General features: G+C 45.2%; 2 protein-coding genes across 3 annotated transcripts; one reads left to right on the top strand and one right to left on the bottom strand.

The window, feature by feature from the left end:
- Positions 1–1,758: 1,758 nt before the first annotated feature.
- LOC147146597 (cell division control protein 42 homolog) lies at positions 1,759–5,361 on the top strand. Of its 2 annotated transcripts, XM_086032258.1 has the most exons (4): positions 1,759–2,170; positions 3,183–3,241; positions 3,333–3,362; positions 4,278–5,361. In XM_086032258.1, the coding sequence occupies exons 1-4, from the start codon at positions 1,924–1,926 to the stop codon at positions 4,815–4,817; spliced, it is 876 nt and encodes a 291-aa protein (XP_085888384.1). In that variant the 5' UTR covers positions 1,759–1,923; the 3' UTR covers positions 4,818–5,361. The 2 variants fall into 2 exon arrangements, with proteins under 2 accessions (XP_085888384.1, XP_085888385.1); XM_086032259.1 differs by lacking the exon at positions 3,333–3,362.
- A 908-nt stretch (positions 5,362–6,269) lies between these two features.
- On the bottom strand, positions 6,270–13,600 carry LOC147146596 (B-cell receptor CD22-like). The gene is made up of 9 exons (XM_086032257.1): positions 13,471–13,600; positions 11,490–11,855; positions 11,117–11,326; positions 10,684–11,034; positions 9,740–9,979; positions 8,448–8,714; positions 7,879–7,969; positions 7,739–7,796; positions 6,270–7,278 (listed from the first exon to the last, which is right to left on the bottom strand). The coding sequence occupies exons 1-9, from the start codon at positions 13,526–13,528 to the stop codon at positions 7,195–7,197; spliced, it is 1,725 nt and encodes a 574-aa protein (XP_085888383.1). The 5' UTR covers positions 13,529–13,600; the 3' UTR covers positions 6,270–7,194.
- Between the last annotated feature and the right edge of the window lie 1,641 nt (positions 13,601–15,241).

Raw genomic sequence — 15,241 nt, 5'->3', positions numbered from 1 at the left:
CCGGTCGGCACATCATCTTTGGATCAAAGGGAAATGTGGAACAAGAGTTGGAAGCGCACGCCGGTGACTCGCTCGCGCTCTGCCCGCCGCTGGCGCGCAAGACGACGCGGTCCGAGGCCCAATTAAGCGTTTTCTCCTCAATGCAACATCCACTTCAACATTTTCTGAACGCGTTGCCCCAAATAAATGAATGAATTCAAGTATCAATAAATTGTTTTTCCTTCAAATCGAAATGATATTCTGATTGACAGGTCTTGGCCGCACGAGGGCGCCACATCCTTGCTCCAACAGTTGACCCACCTGCCATTGGCCCTTTGACTCAAGTGCACACGCACGCACACAGAAACGACATCGATACACTTTGTTTTGTGGACAATCTACAATCCAGATGTCTTAATGTTACATCTACCGAGAGGTTACATTTTCTTTTATATACCAAATAGATCTGGACGTGTAGTTTAACGATATAACTGGTAGCTATATAAAGGATATCGACAGTAGCTGATATCTAGTGAGTTGATGTTCCAAGTCAACGTCACTATGTAGATATCAGTTTTATAAATGTCAGTTGTACATTCTAAAACCAGTTGGGTTATTTCTATATGTAATGTTACAGTGGCGTGAATATTACATGTACTTTTGGGGAATAAAATCTCAGTCTCGTTTTTGATATGAGCTCTACTGATACATCTAGACTTCTACACTACAAAGTACATAGATGTCACTCGTTTACATAGACAATATTTCTATAATCAGATCCGAGTTCGGATTAAAATTATGATCGGATGCACTGTTTTCATGGACACTAAAAATTGTTGAGCTGGGTTCGTTTCAAAAGAGAGCCCACTGTTCGCTTCTGTGTTACCACAGAGCCGTCTTTATTCACTCTCTGCAACACAGTGTAGAGTACGTTCTTTTCTTTTGCACTCACAGGCGTAGGCTGCCCTCCAGTGGCTCAACACGTGCAATTACACCACAAAAATATCAATCCGATTAGGACTTGCGCGTTCATGCATCGCACTTTCGATCGGATCAAATTATTTTGACATGTGCAGATTGACCAAATATACCGGAAATAGTCCTAAAAGAAGAAGCCATGTCCACAATACATTGCTCCGTCCATTTGTACTTTAAAAGTTAGCGTTATTTTGCGCATTTGTCCCGTTTGCGCTGTTACGTCAAGTTAACACTTCCTAATGACCAGTTCAGTCTTGCGCCTGCCATCTGTCGCTCGCTCTGCTTCTACGAGCTTCCGGCAATAACACAAACGCCTATACTGACGTGACGTGACGTGACAGACATGCGCGGTAAAGGCGGTTTGTTCCGAAATTTTGGGATAAGTGTTTTCATGCGCGACGATCGGTTTATCAATCAACATAAACCACCCCTCTGGTTCGGGATAAAATCTTGATCGAAATGGTCTTGATCGACTCAGAATATTCCGAATGGGGTGTGTACGTGAAGCATTTTTATTCCCATCAGGCTTTTAATGCGAATAAATGTGTCCATGCAAATATGCTCCATCAACAATATACACTATCTCTATAAAATTATATCTAAATACCTACGATCAACTCGAAAGGTCTCATTTATATGAATCCACTGCATAGTTGCGTAGATATCTATTTATAGTTGTACATCCGAGATCTACATGAGAATTCGGAAACTATAATAAAAGCTTGTTTGGGTTTCAGTTTGCATTGCTTTGCTGAGCGCGTGTCCACCCCGCATAAGCTCCTTAGCGCGGGTGCGCGCGCACAGCAGAGTGCCAATCAGGAGAAAGCTGAACACACACGCACACGCGCACACACGCACTTTGGCGCCTTCACACTTGTCGAGAGCACGCCCGGAGGATGCTCGCCTTCTGACACTCCTCATTCTTTTTCATCGTCTTCTTTGTCTTTTTCTTCTTGTTCCCCAGCGATGCTTTCCGGGGACATGAGCGGCCCCAAGCCTCGCCGCGTGTCGCTCCCGGTGTCCCCGCCAAGCCGCCGCCACTTCCCGCTGCATTTGGGCGTGAGGCGGCGGCGCTCGGGCCCCGCGCCGGAGCGCCGCGTCAACTGCGTCCTGGTGGGAGACGGCGCGGTGGGCAAGAGCAGCCTGGTCATCAGCTACACCACCAACGGGTACCCCGCCAGATACGTGCCTACCGCCTTCGACAACTTCACAGGTATGAGCTGGTGCCCGCGGGCGCTTTGAGGATGTGATCTTTTTCAAGAATATGTTCTACGGTTATGCGCGCTCACGAGTTGAAACGAGGCATTCTGATGAATATTGCATTTGTGCAATAAGAGTTGATCCCGCCGGTCTTAGCCATCTCAGGGGGCGACCATTCTGTCACTTCTGTCAACTGAAAATGACATCACAGTTGCTCGGGGTTGCTCAGATAACGACCAATCGTGGCTCGGCTTGGGAAAACAGATGAGCTATGATTGGTCGTTACCTGAACCCTAACCCTGAGCAACTACGATGTCATTTTCAGTCGAGAGAAGTGATAAAAACACATGGCTAAAAACGGGTGGATTTTGCTATATTCTATGAACACATCCTGTCCTGTTTCAACTAGTGGGCCTGCATAGAATATATTCTGGAAAAAAATATGTTGGGGTTGACTTTCTCTTTAACTAGATTTATTTATGAAGCCACCCCCCCCATCCCAACTATTAGCCAGATTGATCGGCCATTGATTGATCATCCCAATATTAAACATATTAACTTATGACTCCCATTATCAAGCATATTGATTAGAGTTCTTTTTTGAAGAATTTTTGTTCACTATTTGCCAAAGTGCCGCTTATTGTGATGTGAGCTGTTTCGCTCGCAACGTTAAAGAAAAAAATACCTGGTCTGAACAACAGTTCGAATCAGGAAAAACTCCCAAGTGGGGTCACTACTATTTCAAGGCACTGTATTAATAAAGCTACAAAATAAATCTCATAAAACTACCAAGTCAACACAGTTTTGTGCAATAAGAATTAAATTAGGGTGCCGTCAAACATAAATCACTTGAGGGGGGTCGCAAGAGTATCACCTTTCACGTAAGCGCAATCACTGCTCCTTCTAAGTTGAGGGAATTAAACATCCATCTGTTATGTTGACATGAGCTTGTGAACTAGCCTGGCCCTATTTGGTGTTAGCCTAGCTTGAGCTTGCCTGAGCTCTCGTTTCCTCTGTCTCCTCAGCTGTGGTGGTGGTGGACGGGATGCCAATCCGACTGCAGCTGTGTGACACGGCAGGACAGGTATACGCGCATACGTATGTCCGCTTTCTCACCTGACCTCACCTTCATAATGTGAATTCTCCTGTCCGCCATGTCTGTGCCGTTACAATAGAAATGGGGAGTTGGTGATGGATCCATCAATGTAAGTTTTCAGTTAACAGCCAGCCATTGTAGCAGTGACTAACTAGTGAGTCACATTTAGCTCCCCAAGTTCTATATTAGATTTATTTTTTTTTAATTCACATCATGGAGCCAGTTTCACGAAACGGTATGAAATGTGGTCGTGGTATCTATCATGAGTAGATGTACGAGAAAGTCTCAAGAAACCATTCCAGCAATAACACAGAAAAAAGGCTGTGATTTTCATTTAATGCTTTCATTTTAGGTTCATTTTGGCCATTTACTTTTTTTTTTTTTTTTTTAAATTCAGCCTCCGGAAGCCAGTTTGACTTAGCAGCATGAAATTTGGTACACCCACAAATAAGCTCCAGGAAGCTGTGCCTGAAAAAGCACAGAGACTTTGCTGTTTTGGTTTGAAATTTTAGGTTAATTTTGCCCATTTCTATTTCTTGAAAAATAAAATTCAGCCCCAGTGTTACTGTTACCAGTGTAAAAAATTTGAAGCATGTATACATAGTAGACATATGGCCGGTGCTAAATCCTGAAACATTTAAATTTTAATCATTGCATGTGGCTGAAGCCTGGTGGTGAATTTTGATGACTCACCATGAAACAGGAAACTCTAATATATAACACAACCACAAAAAAAAAAAAAATCAGCCCCCGAAGCCATTTTTACTGAGAAACAGGAAATTTGTAGACACGTCTTCTCCTTTCGTCTTTTCCTTTTAGCTTGTGTCCACATAAGTCTCAAGAATACTTGCTTGAATTGACACCGGAAGTCTGCCTTTTTGGTTTGAATCAGGTTGATTTTGGCCTCTGCATACTTGCATTGAGTCTGGTGCGCCGGACTTTGGGCCGTTAAAATCCAAGACGCGCTTGATGGTTGCGATTGTATTCTAATGAACTGATCCTGATCCAGTTTGGTTTCTCTCAGCGCGAGCTAGAGCGTCTCCGACCTCTCTGCTACCGAAACGCCGACGTCTTCCTGCTGTGCTACAGTGTGGTGCGACCCGCTTCCTTCCACAATCTGACCCAGCGCTGGCTCCCGGAGATCCGCCGGCACTGTGCCGGTGCGCCGCTCGTCCTGGTGGGCACCCAGCTGGACCTGCGCGAAGACGTCCAAGTGCTGATCAGACTTGCCCAGAACCAGGAGCGTCCGGTGGGCTCGGAAGAGGGCCGGCAGCTGGCCCAGCGGCTCGGCGCCGCCGGCTTCGCCGAGTGTTCGGCGCTGACGCAGAAGAACCTCAAGGAGGCCTTTGATTCGGCCATTCTGGCGAGCATCCAACAGACGCAAGATGGCGGCGGCGATCTTAGCGGCGATCTTAGCGGCGATCTTAGCGGCGGTAGCGTATGGCCGCAGAGACTAACCCTCAACAAGAAGACCCCGGACAAGATCAAGAAGCTCTCTGAGGCTTGGTGGAGGAAGATCCGATGTCTGGTGGGGGAACACAATTGTGATCAGCTGACTGCGTGATCCGATCAAGACGCTGACTGTAGGAAAAAATCCTGTAACCTTAGACGGTGTCTCTACTGTGCTTCGTGCTACATCCTCCGAGAAGCCCGGGATGGCAAAACAAACAGCCGGCCGGCGTCAAGGCGGAGCTCGTGAATTCTTAGCATGCATGTTGTTGAATAGAAGGTGTAAACGACATATGCGCTTTCAAGGCGTCGTCACGTAGAATTGGGCCGAGAGGTCCAAGGGAGAAAGTAGTTGTTCTCTCTGAGACGTTGGTGAAAGGATCTTAATCATGACACAAATTCATTAAGGAAAGATGAGTCCTCATTGATCCTCCAAACAATGTCCACGAGCTACCGAGAGAAGAAACAAAGCTGAGATCTTGGGTCCGAGATAAATGGCCTTGGCGAGCAGAGTTTTCAAGGTTTCTGATGATACCAGTTGGGCAAATAAAGTCAAGCACCAGTCTGGAAATGTCCGGTCTGTTCTTTGAACAGGGGGCCTGCTTCAGAATGTATACATGGTCATTCAAATAAATGACACTTACTGTGTCTTTTCCATGGATGACTTTCTTCAGGCTTCTGATTGGATACATTGTTACCGTACAAAATGGTTGCTCTGCAATGCACTTGAGGGTCATAAAGCAAACTCACGCGGTATTTCCCTCAAGTTGCCAATAAGACCGAGGCTGATATGTTGAAGAGGTTCAGATCACCCGCGGGCAACTGACTGACTAAACGTCATCTGGGGATGAGCTCAGGATTCTCAGAGTCTAACTGGAGCCGACGGGGCCACCTGGTCGGGATTACACCGCCAGATGGCACCTGATTGCTCCTCCGTCTTGTCTTTATCCCCCGCTGGCCTTAGCGGGAACGCCACAGTGACACAGTTGTCGGTGTGTCAGCATGTCACCGGTGTAGCGGGCGGTCCACTTTGGAGCCACAGATCTCGTTTGTGAAGGGCGGCGGGAAGAGTTGGCACCTTTGAGACTTTGGGCTGCCAGAAGAACTTTAAACTCAAGCACCCAGCTGGACCTCCATTTTCACAAACTGAATGTCCAAATTTCAGGACTCCATTTTGACTTGGAACTGGACCTCCATATTGACTTTCATACCAAAATTGGACCTCCATTTTGACTTTGGGACTTAACCTTGACCTCCATTTTGACTTTGGGACTTACACTGGTTCTGCATATTGATTTGGTAACCCAACCTGAACCTCCATTTTAACTTTAGGGCTTACCCTAGACTCCCTTTTTGACTTTGGGATTGACACTGGACCTCCATTTTGATTTTGGTCTCCAAACTGGACCTCCGTATTGACTTTGGGATTGACCATTGATCTCCATATTTGCTTTGGGACATATACTCAACCTACATTGGCTTTGGTACCTAAACTCGATATATAATAATCTGAAGTCTACTCCAATACTGACTTTGGGACTCAAACTACACCTTCTTATTTATGACCTTTGGTCGGCAAGGTGAATTTATTTGTATAAGCATCAGTCATACAGGTAAAGATACAGGTACATCCATAATGTAAAAAAAATAGGATTAAAAAGCAGGTCAAATTTAAAAAATGAAAAGATAAAATCCCAATATAATAGAAAGACGAATGAAAAGATAACAGATAGCAAACAGTGAAATGAAAAAAACCCATATCTTATCAAGTTAAAACAGGGGCGGAGCTATGTGCGCACCCAGGCCCGCCCAGATTGACAGACTGCCCACCCAGTGAGATTCATGAAAAAAAAAAAATCTTAAATTATTTTGTAATTTGCGTTTTGTTGTGTTTTTTATTTCCTTGAATATCAAGAAGGGCATAATTGTGGGTGTCTTAGGAAGATCTGAACTTCATATGATTCAGTTTGTCGTTTTATTTGAATATACGATGTCGGGACAGGAGAATTGTGCTCGGTGAGAGAAATATTCAGGCCCACCCTGATTTTTCCGGGCCCACCCGTTATTCACGTTCTGGCTCCACCACTGAGTTACAATCACAAAATAAAAGCACAATGGTGAAAACAATGAAAAATATTTTTGATTAAAAAAAAATAAATAAAAATGGTAGGCCCACATAGATGACCAAAACTCCATCTTGGCTTTGTTACATTCACTGGACCTCCAAATTGAATTGTTGTACTTAATAAAATCCAATACAATTTGATTTATCCGAACCAATTTTGCCGTTGGCCCCAGTTGAGCGAGTTCTGCTTCGCATCAAGGGTTCATGCATACGTCAACCACTATTCAGCACCAAAGGTGATCATTGACAGAAAGTGATGTCACAACAGCACAAGACAATCACAGCACTTACAGGACGTCCAATCAGATTGTTGCGATGTCACTGAAATGAATTTGTAATACTGTTTTGTATAAAGGCGCTGAAACAACTACACCGATTGTTGGGAAGTTTTAGTTGGCGAAGTCGAGATTTCCTTCGTAGCGTAGATATTCTCATAGTCCCCATGGTGGCGCTGCTGACGAGACATGATCTTTAGCAGCTCAGCTACGTTAGGTATGTATGTATATGTCTATATATACATATATGTATGTATATATATGTATGTATCTATATATACATATATGTATGTATATATGTATATATATATATATATGTGTATATATATATGTATGTATATATATATATTTATATATATAATCTATATATATATGCGTATATATTGAAATACTTAAATATTTAAATACATTTAAATGTATACGCTGGAGATTTTTACGGTCCCACACAAGGAAAATGTGTTCTTTTTGTATAAAACAAGCCGCGAAGTTGGGGTGTTTGTACTCTACTACTTTTGTCGGTTGTTAATTTGAAGTTTCGAGTAAGTAACACAAAAAGTTGTTGCTCTGCTTTTGACCCATATTGGGTCGTATTTGACTCAACTGTTTTGAAAGAGAGCGTGTGCGTAGGTGTGTCACCTTATCCGGCTGTCGGAACTCATTTGGTTGCATTCTGCCATGGGGGGATGTCTTTTTCCTGCACACAATCGTCGCGATCACATCAACATGGGACAGAGTGAGTAAGACGCACATTCTGTGGACCCATTTTGTGCTTGTACCTCATGCAGAGAGCCAGTGGGACCACCAGAATCAGGAGCGCAAGCGCCACACTCAACCTGATGATGTTGTTTCTTAATGTTGCTGATGCTGCTACAAATTGCAAAGGTGGCAGTCAAGTCACACATACGGCACCACTCGGGATAAACTTCAGAAGGAACCAAAATAGACTATAACCTTCACAGGTAAACTGAATTGAATCTTCCAGTGGAACTCATTTCACAACAAGCAGCAGTGTTGGAGATAGAGTGCTTTTAAAATGACCACATAACTTTGACTTGGCGTCAGTGCTAACACATGATGAGAAATCTTATTGACGGGCTGCTGAATATCAACTGTGCGGTGGTGTTATAAGCAGCTGATATTTTAAAAACAAACGGTACAACACATGTAGACAGACAATACAGGCATATATTCTTTATCCTGCGAAAAAATACAAACGATACTGCAACTTGCTGAGTCACTTACAGTAGTTGTGAAACTCTTCTTTAAATGTCTGTATGTTTATATTATACTCTCCCCCTGGCGGTCAAGTTGCACACACCAGAAGGAGCCGCACCACTGAACTCACATTTCACATCAATCGCAATGGATTCTGACGTCTTCTTCCCCAGCTCGTTCTCCACAGTACAGAAATATTCGGCTGAGTCCGACGACTTGATGGAGCTGAAGACCAGCTCTGGTCCATTTCTCATGATTTGGCGGCGTGAGGGTCCCATCTTTTTGTACCAGCGGTGTTCAGCTAAAGTGCTGTCGCTGCTGCAGTTCAGAATGAGTGGGCCACCCTCCAGGATGTCACCAGAATCACTCAGTGACACCGAGGGGGCTCTCAGAGCATCTGGAGGAGGAGTTTAGAACATTAAGGTAAATGTCACTTGGCGAAGAGTAGACGTCACCGAGGCCGCGCCATCCCAAGCCGGTAGGAATCAGTGCCCAACAGGCTGATATTATTCTACTCCAGTCTCGCAAGTGGCAGTCGTGTTATTCACCACAGTTCCATCTGGCCGAACACTGCCCTTGCCAGTGGACCATGGGGTCCACACGTGACCTGTCCTTTCCCTGCTGTGCGGGGCAGTTGAGCCCTCTGCTGCAAACTTTCCAGGCAACATCATGGTGGACAATCCCAATTTATTCAAGCCAATTAATTAATTTATTTTTACTGTGGGGCACAGATGATGGAGCCCTACAAATTCTGCCTATTAGGGCTGTCAAAAGATTAATCGCGAATAATCTTTTGACAGCCCTAATATATATATATATATATATATATATATATATATATATATATATATATATTAGGGCTGTCAAACGATTATAACTTTTGTAACTAATTAATCACAAAATTTTCCATAATTAATCGCGATTAATTGTATTTTCAACTACAAATTTTTACGAAGCATAGAACCGTTATTTTCTTGAGTAAAATCTTAGAATTAATGTGGGGAAAAAAACAAAAGTACATTTCGATTCAAAGACTGTTCTAATAGCTTTCTTTGATCCTTGAATGCGATTCTTTTCCTGTAAAATACAACTGAACGATACACCAAAGACGTACAACTAATATGGTATTTGAATTTGGCTGTGTAAAGCGTGCAAATTATTTTGGATTTCTCCAATAAGCCGTCGAGCAACTTTTAAAGTAAAACTACGTCAAAGTCCGTCTTTGCGACAGTGACTCTCCTCTGAGTTTGGCTGCACAGTGAGCAGAGGTCAGCTGCTACAGGAAGTCAATAAAACGGAGTTAACTGAGTTCTTTTTTTTAGTGCGTTATGAAATTTCAATTAATTTCCATAGTTAATGCTTTCATTTTGATATATATGTGTGTGTGTGTATGTGTTTATTTGTTTATATGAATTTACTTACACAGGCGAGGAGAGTTGCTGAGTGGATGTCCTTCTACGTCACAGGTGACGTAGTCTCCAGGATTTAAAATGATTTCCAGATGTTTGGTCAAGTGGAAAGGGGAGCAGCGAGCCAATTGGTCTCCATTCAGCGACCAGCAGAAAGACAAATCAGCTGACGGTCTGCAGCTGGTGTGACACGACAACTGAGCGACCACGTGAGAATCTTCCACTTGGACGGAGATCACCCGCACCTTCACAGCTGCAGGCAAGAGAAGTAAACAGGTTGGTCCAGCAATTTCGTGCTCTATAGGGCTGAAGTCTGGAGATTGACTCGGCGAGTCTAAAACCTTCCACTAGAGGCATCAACAAAGGAAGAGTGCTTTGAAAGTTTGATGAGTTCAATGGCTCACGGGCTTGATGCAATAATTGCAATTTCATATTTATGTCTCCATTTTTGACTTTGGCACCAAAGCTGGACTTTGGAACTTCTAGTACAATTGTGTCTTCTGTAAGTAAGCTGCCCTCTAAACTGGAGCTCCATATTTACATCGGTACCTCAAATGGACCTCCATCTTGACTTTAGGAGCGGAACAAATGAGTGGGTCGAGGACAACGGACTGCTAACAGGCTTGGCTTGCATGCAAAGCGCCCATTTGACTCGGAACACTTGGCGTTTACATCTGGATCAGGTGAGACACTCACTTTTATTTGAAGGCGCGCTGGCAAAAGTGTTGGCCCGCGTGACTGACAGCTGTGTCCCGTGATGTTGAGGAGTCAAACAACAACACGCATCGAAAGTTGGTGAAGGCTACATTTAGATAAGTCAGCAGTGTAAGCACCGCGAAGACCTAAGACCAGAACAATTCGGAACTGCTGACGTATCGCCTCGCTCATCTTGAGTCCATTCCAAATAAATGAACATCATGTTTGGGAAAACCCTTTTTTTTTTTGCTGTGTTTGTACCTGAGACTGTCAAATTGGTTCCTGGTAAACTATTCATCCATTCAAAATCTTGCGTGGTGAATTTGAAGCGATACTCGGCGGAATCACTCTCCATTACGTTTTTGATTCTCAGAGTCGACCGTCCATCGAATTCCAGAGGGAACTCAACGCGAGCGTCATACTGGTCTTCCAACCGGAGGTCTTGAGGCACAGAGGCGTCCATCCACAAGTGTTTATGATCCGGACTGAACCAGAATTTGGATATGACCTCGTAGTAGCTGCCGTACGTGCAATTGATATCCACGGACGAGCCTTTGAGGGCGCAGATGCTCCTGGTGTTGTAATGCACCTTGTTACAAGAGCGGGACACACCTGAAAGAGTGAACAAGCACTGAAGCGTTAGCGTTAGCATTAGCATGAAGCGAAGTGCTACAAGCAGCAGGACTCAACTCACACACTGGCGGCGATACAAGCTGCTGGTGTCCTTTTATTGCACAGGAGTAGCTGTTCTTCGAGTAAGATACCGGTGTGTAGACTTGGGAGTTCTCGTCTCGGATTTCCTCTCCATTCTCATACCAGATGTATGAAGTAGACGACCCCAGACTGCACTTGCTGACGCAACTCAGAGATTTGACATTAGGTGGATACCGCTGCACGCTGAGATCTGGATTGGAGAGGAAGAAACAAAGGTCTCGTGTTAAGGCTCGTTTATTTCAATTGAAATGTGTATAAGCCCATTTTCAAACGACTTTGCCACATTCGCTTTAGCATTAGCGTGCGTGCTCGATGAATATTTTAACGTCCACGGTTTTAATGAGGATCAGTACCAGTGACGGTGAGACTGACTCCAGGCATGACAGTGTAGCTTCTTCCACTCGGTCGCTTTGTTACGAATCGGAACTTGTAAATGCCCGTGTCACTCTCTCTCAGCTCTGTGATTGACAAACCGCACCAGTTGCCACGACAGTCAGAATACAGACGACCGGAGTACTGAGGGTCCGAGCTCAGATCTTCAGGCTGATGGTCATGGTCTTTGGTGAACCACAAAGTACTCTCAACGCTCGTGTCTTGGCCGTCTATTGTTGGTGGGTACGTGAAGAAGCAGCGCAGGTCCGCCCTTGCTCCTGTCAGGGCGCAAACCTTAATCCAAGGGTAAGTCCCACCCCAGGGTCTCCCCTCCACAACCTGGACCTCTGGAACACACAACATCACAAACGTAGACAACAGGAAACATCAGAGAGATGCCTGGGTAGAGTCTCAGCCATCCAGGTCATGGTAATTCGTCAAGGTTGAATGGAAGCAACTGGACTCTCCTCGTGTTTGTCAAAGGCATTTCGCCTGAACACCAAAGGTCTTTTTCAATTCGGCGTCTCAATTTTTTATCCCTCTGCTGAGTACGTCCCCTGGGTGTGGTCACTTGAGGGTTGTTGGTGTTCGCAGGCGTGACTGCCGAATTAGCATAATTGACAACTGAAGAAGCCTGTTGGATTTAAGATGAAGAGTCGAGTTGGCCCCGTTGAACCTTGGCGGACCGCAAGAGCGATGGCGCAATGTGAGCCACATTTGCCGTGTAAGTAGATTGTGATATGAAAGATTTCGATCTCTGTGGCAGCTCAGCTCTTGATTGTGAACGATGAACGGATGTTTGAAACGGAAGGAAGAGAGTAGCCGATAGCAGCGAAGGCGAAGGTCAGGTCGGGCTGGGGAGCGTGTGTAGGAGCTTTCGATATCCGTCAGTCTGTTACGTGCGATTTCCCCAATTCGGTCACCTCAAGAAGCACCTTGTTCGAAGCAGAGTAATCCCTCTGGTACCTGAGGGTTTTTTCCCCAGGGACATGCTAAAAAGGAGTCCACATCTGAAGTCATTGTCGATGTCTGCTTCTCCAAGGCCAGCAGCATCAGGAATACCTTTGCCCTTGGATGTAAATATTTGAAACATTTCAATATTTAATTCCAAGGTCGATGAAGCTGTCCCCGGTTTCCACGCTGGCTGTTGCCACCCACAAGTCCAGGGCGGGGAGCAGAATCCATGCGTTGCTTTCCAAGCAACGAGGGCAAATATCGCACACTTCAGACAAAGAACTCCAAAATGGCCCAACATCCAATCCATGCAGCGCAAGGTCGGAATGAAACAGGACACGAAAACCCAGCCAAAAAAACAGCTCCGCTATCCTCTGTCATCAGACATCAAACAGTTTGCGCAAATCTCCCCACTCGGAGCACAGATCTCAATAAATGATCCAATACCCGATTTGTGCTACTACCGAACAATGTGGGAGCAGAAAAGCATCACCCCTGAATTAAATGGGTAACATTGGCTAGAAACGATGTCACCAAAAGGTTGAATACCTTGGTGGCAAATCAAGTTTTCAGACTTCCAATAAATTAAAAAACAAAACAAACATAAACCAAAAAAACATTGCTGATATCTAGTTGGGATGTCAAGAAACTTTGTCGGAATTCACGTTTGCGCTTCGCCAATACCCGAAGCGCAAAGATGCTTTGGATCTTTCACTATTGGGGAGTGAACTTTGACTGTTTTTGTCACTGGTAAGCCAATTAAGTCTGACTTGGTGAACAGAGTCAAAGGCCACAAACCTCAGAGCTGAAATTTGACGAAAATTCTCAACGTTCTTTCCCTGTATGACAGAAGATAGGAAGTCAGCCACCTTCAAGGAAATGTCACTGGATGTTTTTGGGGTTAGGGTAAGAGACAGCGTCTCTCTTCAAAGAGCAGATCCAGAAAGATGCGCAAAAGTAGAAAACAAACTGCCGCTTGAATGAATTCAAAATGTCGACGAGTCGTACCTTGTACGCTGAAGAGCAAAATGAAAAGCCGCAGTGGGCGGTCTGCGCTCCAACTCATACTTGCCGCTCACCGGCTCAGTGGTGGATGTGAACCGGTCGTAGCGACGACACGTCACTTAGTGAGCAAGTGCAGACCTTCTTCCTTGTTCCCTTTTTCACTCTTCAACCTTGTACTCTAGAAGCCCGACCCATAGAGGGTGGTTCAACTTTTTTTTTGCTGCTCCTGTGCTGGCACCGGACCGACTCGCCTGTGCCACCTGCGGCTTCACCGAGGTAATTGCATAATGCGCCGTGGCCTTCTTGCGCATCAAGCGGTTGGCTTGCGCGCAGGACATCTGCCTCCACCTTCCAGTCTGAAAGACAAATCAGGTCGATTTCAGTGCATAGTGCGGTGTCCTTCCAGGGCGGCACGGCGGCCGACCGGTTAGCGCGTCCGCCTCACAGTTCAGAGGTCGCGGGTTCGATCCCGGCCCCGGCCTCCCTGTGTGGAGTTTGCATGTTCTCCCTGTGCCTGCCTGCGTGGCTTTTCTCCGGGTACTCCGGTTTCCTCCCACATTCCAAAAACATGCATGCTAAGTTGATTGGACACTCTAAATTGCCCCTAGGTGTGATTGCGAGTGCAGATGCTTGTTTGTCTCTGTGTGCCCTGCGATTGGCTGGCAACCAATTCAGGGTGTCCCCCGCCTACTGCCCAAAGACAGCTGGGATAGGCTCCAGCACGCCCCGCGACCCTTGTGAGGAGAAGCGCTATCGATAATGGATGGATGGATGGTCTATGCAAGCACACTAGTTGAAACAGGGAATTCTGATTAATTTTGCGTTTGTGGAATAAGTGTTAATCCGCTGGTTTTTTAGCCATCTCTGCGGGCGGCCATTTTGTCTTCTGTCGACTGAAAATGACATCACAACTGCTCACAACGACCAATCGCGGCTGACCTGTTTTCTGAATCTGAGCCGTGATTGGTGTTCGTGAGCGGTTGTGATGTCATTTTCAGTCGTCAGAAGACAAAATGGCAGCCCCCCGGGTGCAATTTCCTGCTTAACTTATATTCCACAAACGCAAATTAATTAGAATTCCCTGTTTCAACTATTGGGCCTCCTGGGAACATTTTCTTGAAAAAAATATGTTTGGGTTGACTTCCGCTTTAATTTGTGTTTTAATTACTGCTTTTACTGTCTTATTGCTTTGTCACAGATGCAGCTATTGTGAAATGCACTATACAAATAAAGTTGCATTGTATTGTATTGTATATTTCAGTCGCCAGTGGTTACCACCCGCCTACGTCGTCTTTTGCCACACCGGCCAAGCGCAGCGACGATGCTGCGGCCACGCATGGATTGCTGCGTCCATTTCAACATTGACAAGTCTGCATGCGCCATATTTAATACAGGCCTGGAATCCTTAATTTTACTTTGACAGCCTTATCTGGTTTTGAAAACCCTCTTTGAGACCCTAGGCTGAAAACCGCAATGCACATGCTTGAAACGTATGGCTGGGACATCCTATCTCTTGTTTTGACCTTATGTCCTGCATTTTGTGGCTGTTACCACGAGAGGGCGCCCGAATCCACACAATGAGCTGTTCCAGCCAGCCCGCCTGTCCCCCTCCCCGTCTCTCCCCTCTCGAGTCCTTCAAAACGACTCTCAATAAATGATGTATTCGATTGTAGTGTGTTTAAAGAGCCTGAAAAAAAACAAAAACAAGTGCAGTTAATGCTCTAAAAAACATGCCTCGGGAGTATTTAAATAGTGTGTTCCTATATCGTGGACT

This window comes from Filicampus tigris, chromosome 6 (assembly GCF_054856515.1).
Source record: "Filicampus tigris isolate MCC_2025a chromosome 6, RoL_Ftig_1.0, whole genome shotgun sequence".
NCBI classification, from domain to species: Eukaryota; Metazoa; Chordata; class Actinopteri; order Syngnathiformes; family Syngnathidae; genus Filicampus; species Filicampus tigris.
Note: the sequence above shows the minus strand (reverse complement) of the source record. Positions and strands in the feature narration are given on the sequence as shown.

Excerpts from the sequence above, each read along its gene's own strand:
- LOC147146597 (XM_086032258.1), top strand. The coding sequence starts at position 1,924 with ATGCTTTCCGGGGACATGAGCGGCCCCAAGCCTCGCCGCGTGTCGCTC. Across the intron at positions 2,171-3,182 it reads CGCCTTCGACAACTTCACAG|CTGTGGTGGTGGTGGACGGG; the intron begins GTATGAGCTGGT and ends CTGTCTCCTCAG. Across the intron at positions 3,242-3,332 it reads TGTGTGACACGGCAGGACAG|AAATGGGGAGTTGGTGATGG; the intron begins GTATACGCGCAT and ends CCGTTACAATAG.
- LOC147146596 (XM_086032257.1), bottom strand. The coding sequence starts at position 13,528 with ATGAGTTGGAGCGCAGACCGCCCACTGCGGCTTTTCATTTTGCTCTTC. Across the intron at positions 11,327-11,489 it reads AGTCAGTCTCACCGTCACTG|ATCTCAGCGTGCAGCGGTAT; the intron begins GTACTGATCCTC and ends TCTCCAATCCAG. Across the intron at positions 7,797-7,878 it reads CCACTGGCTCTCTGCATGAG|GAAAAAGACATCCCCCCATG; the intron begins GTACAAGCACAA and ends GATTGTGTGCAG.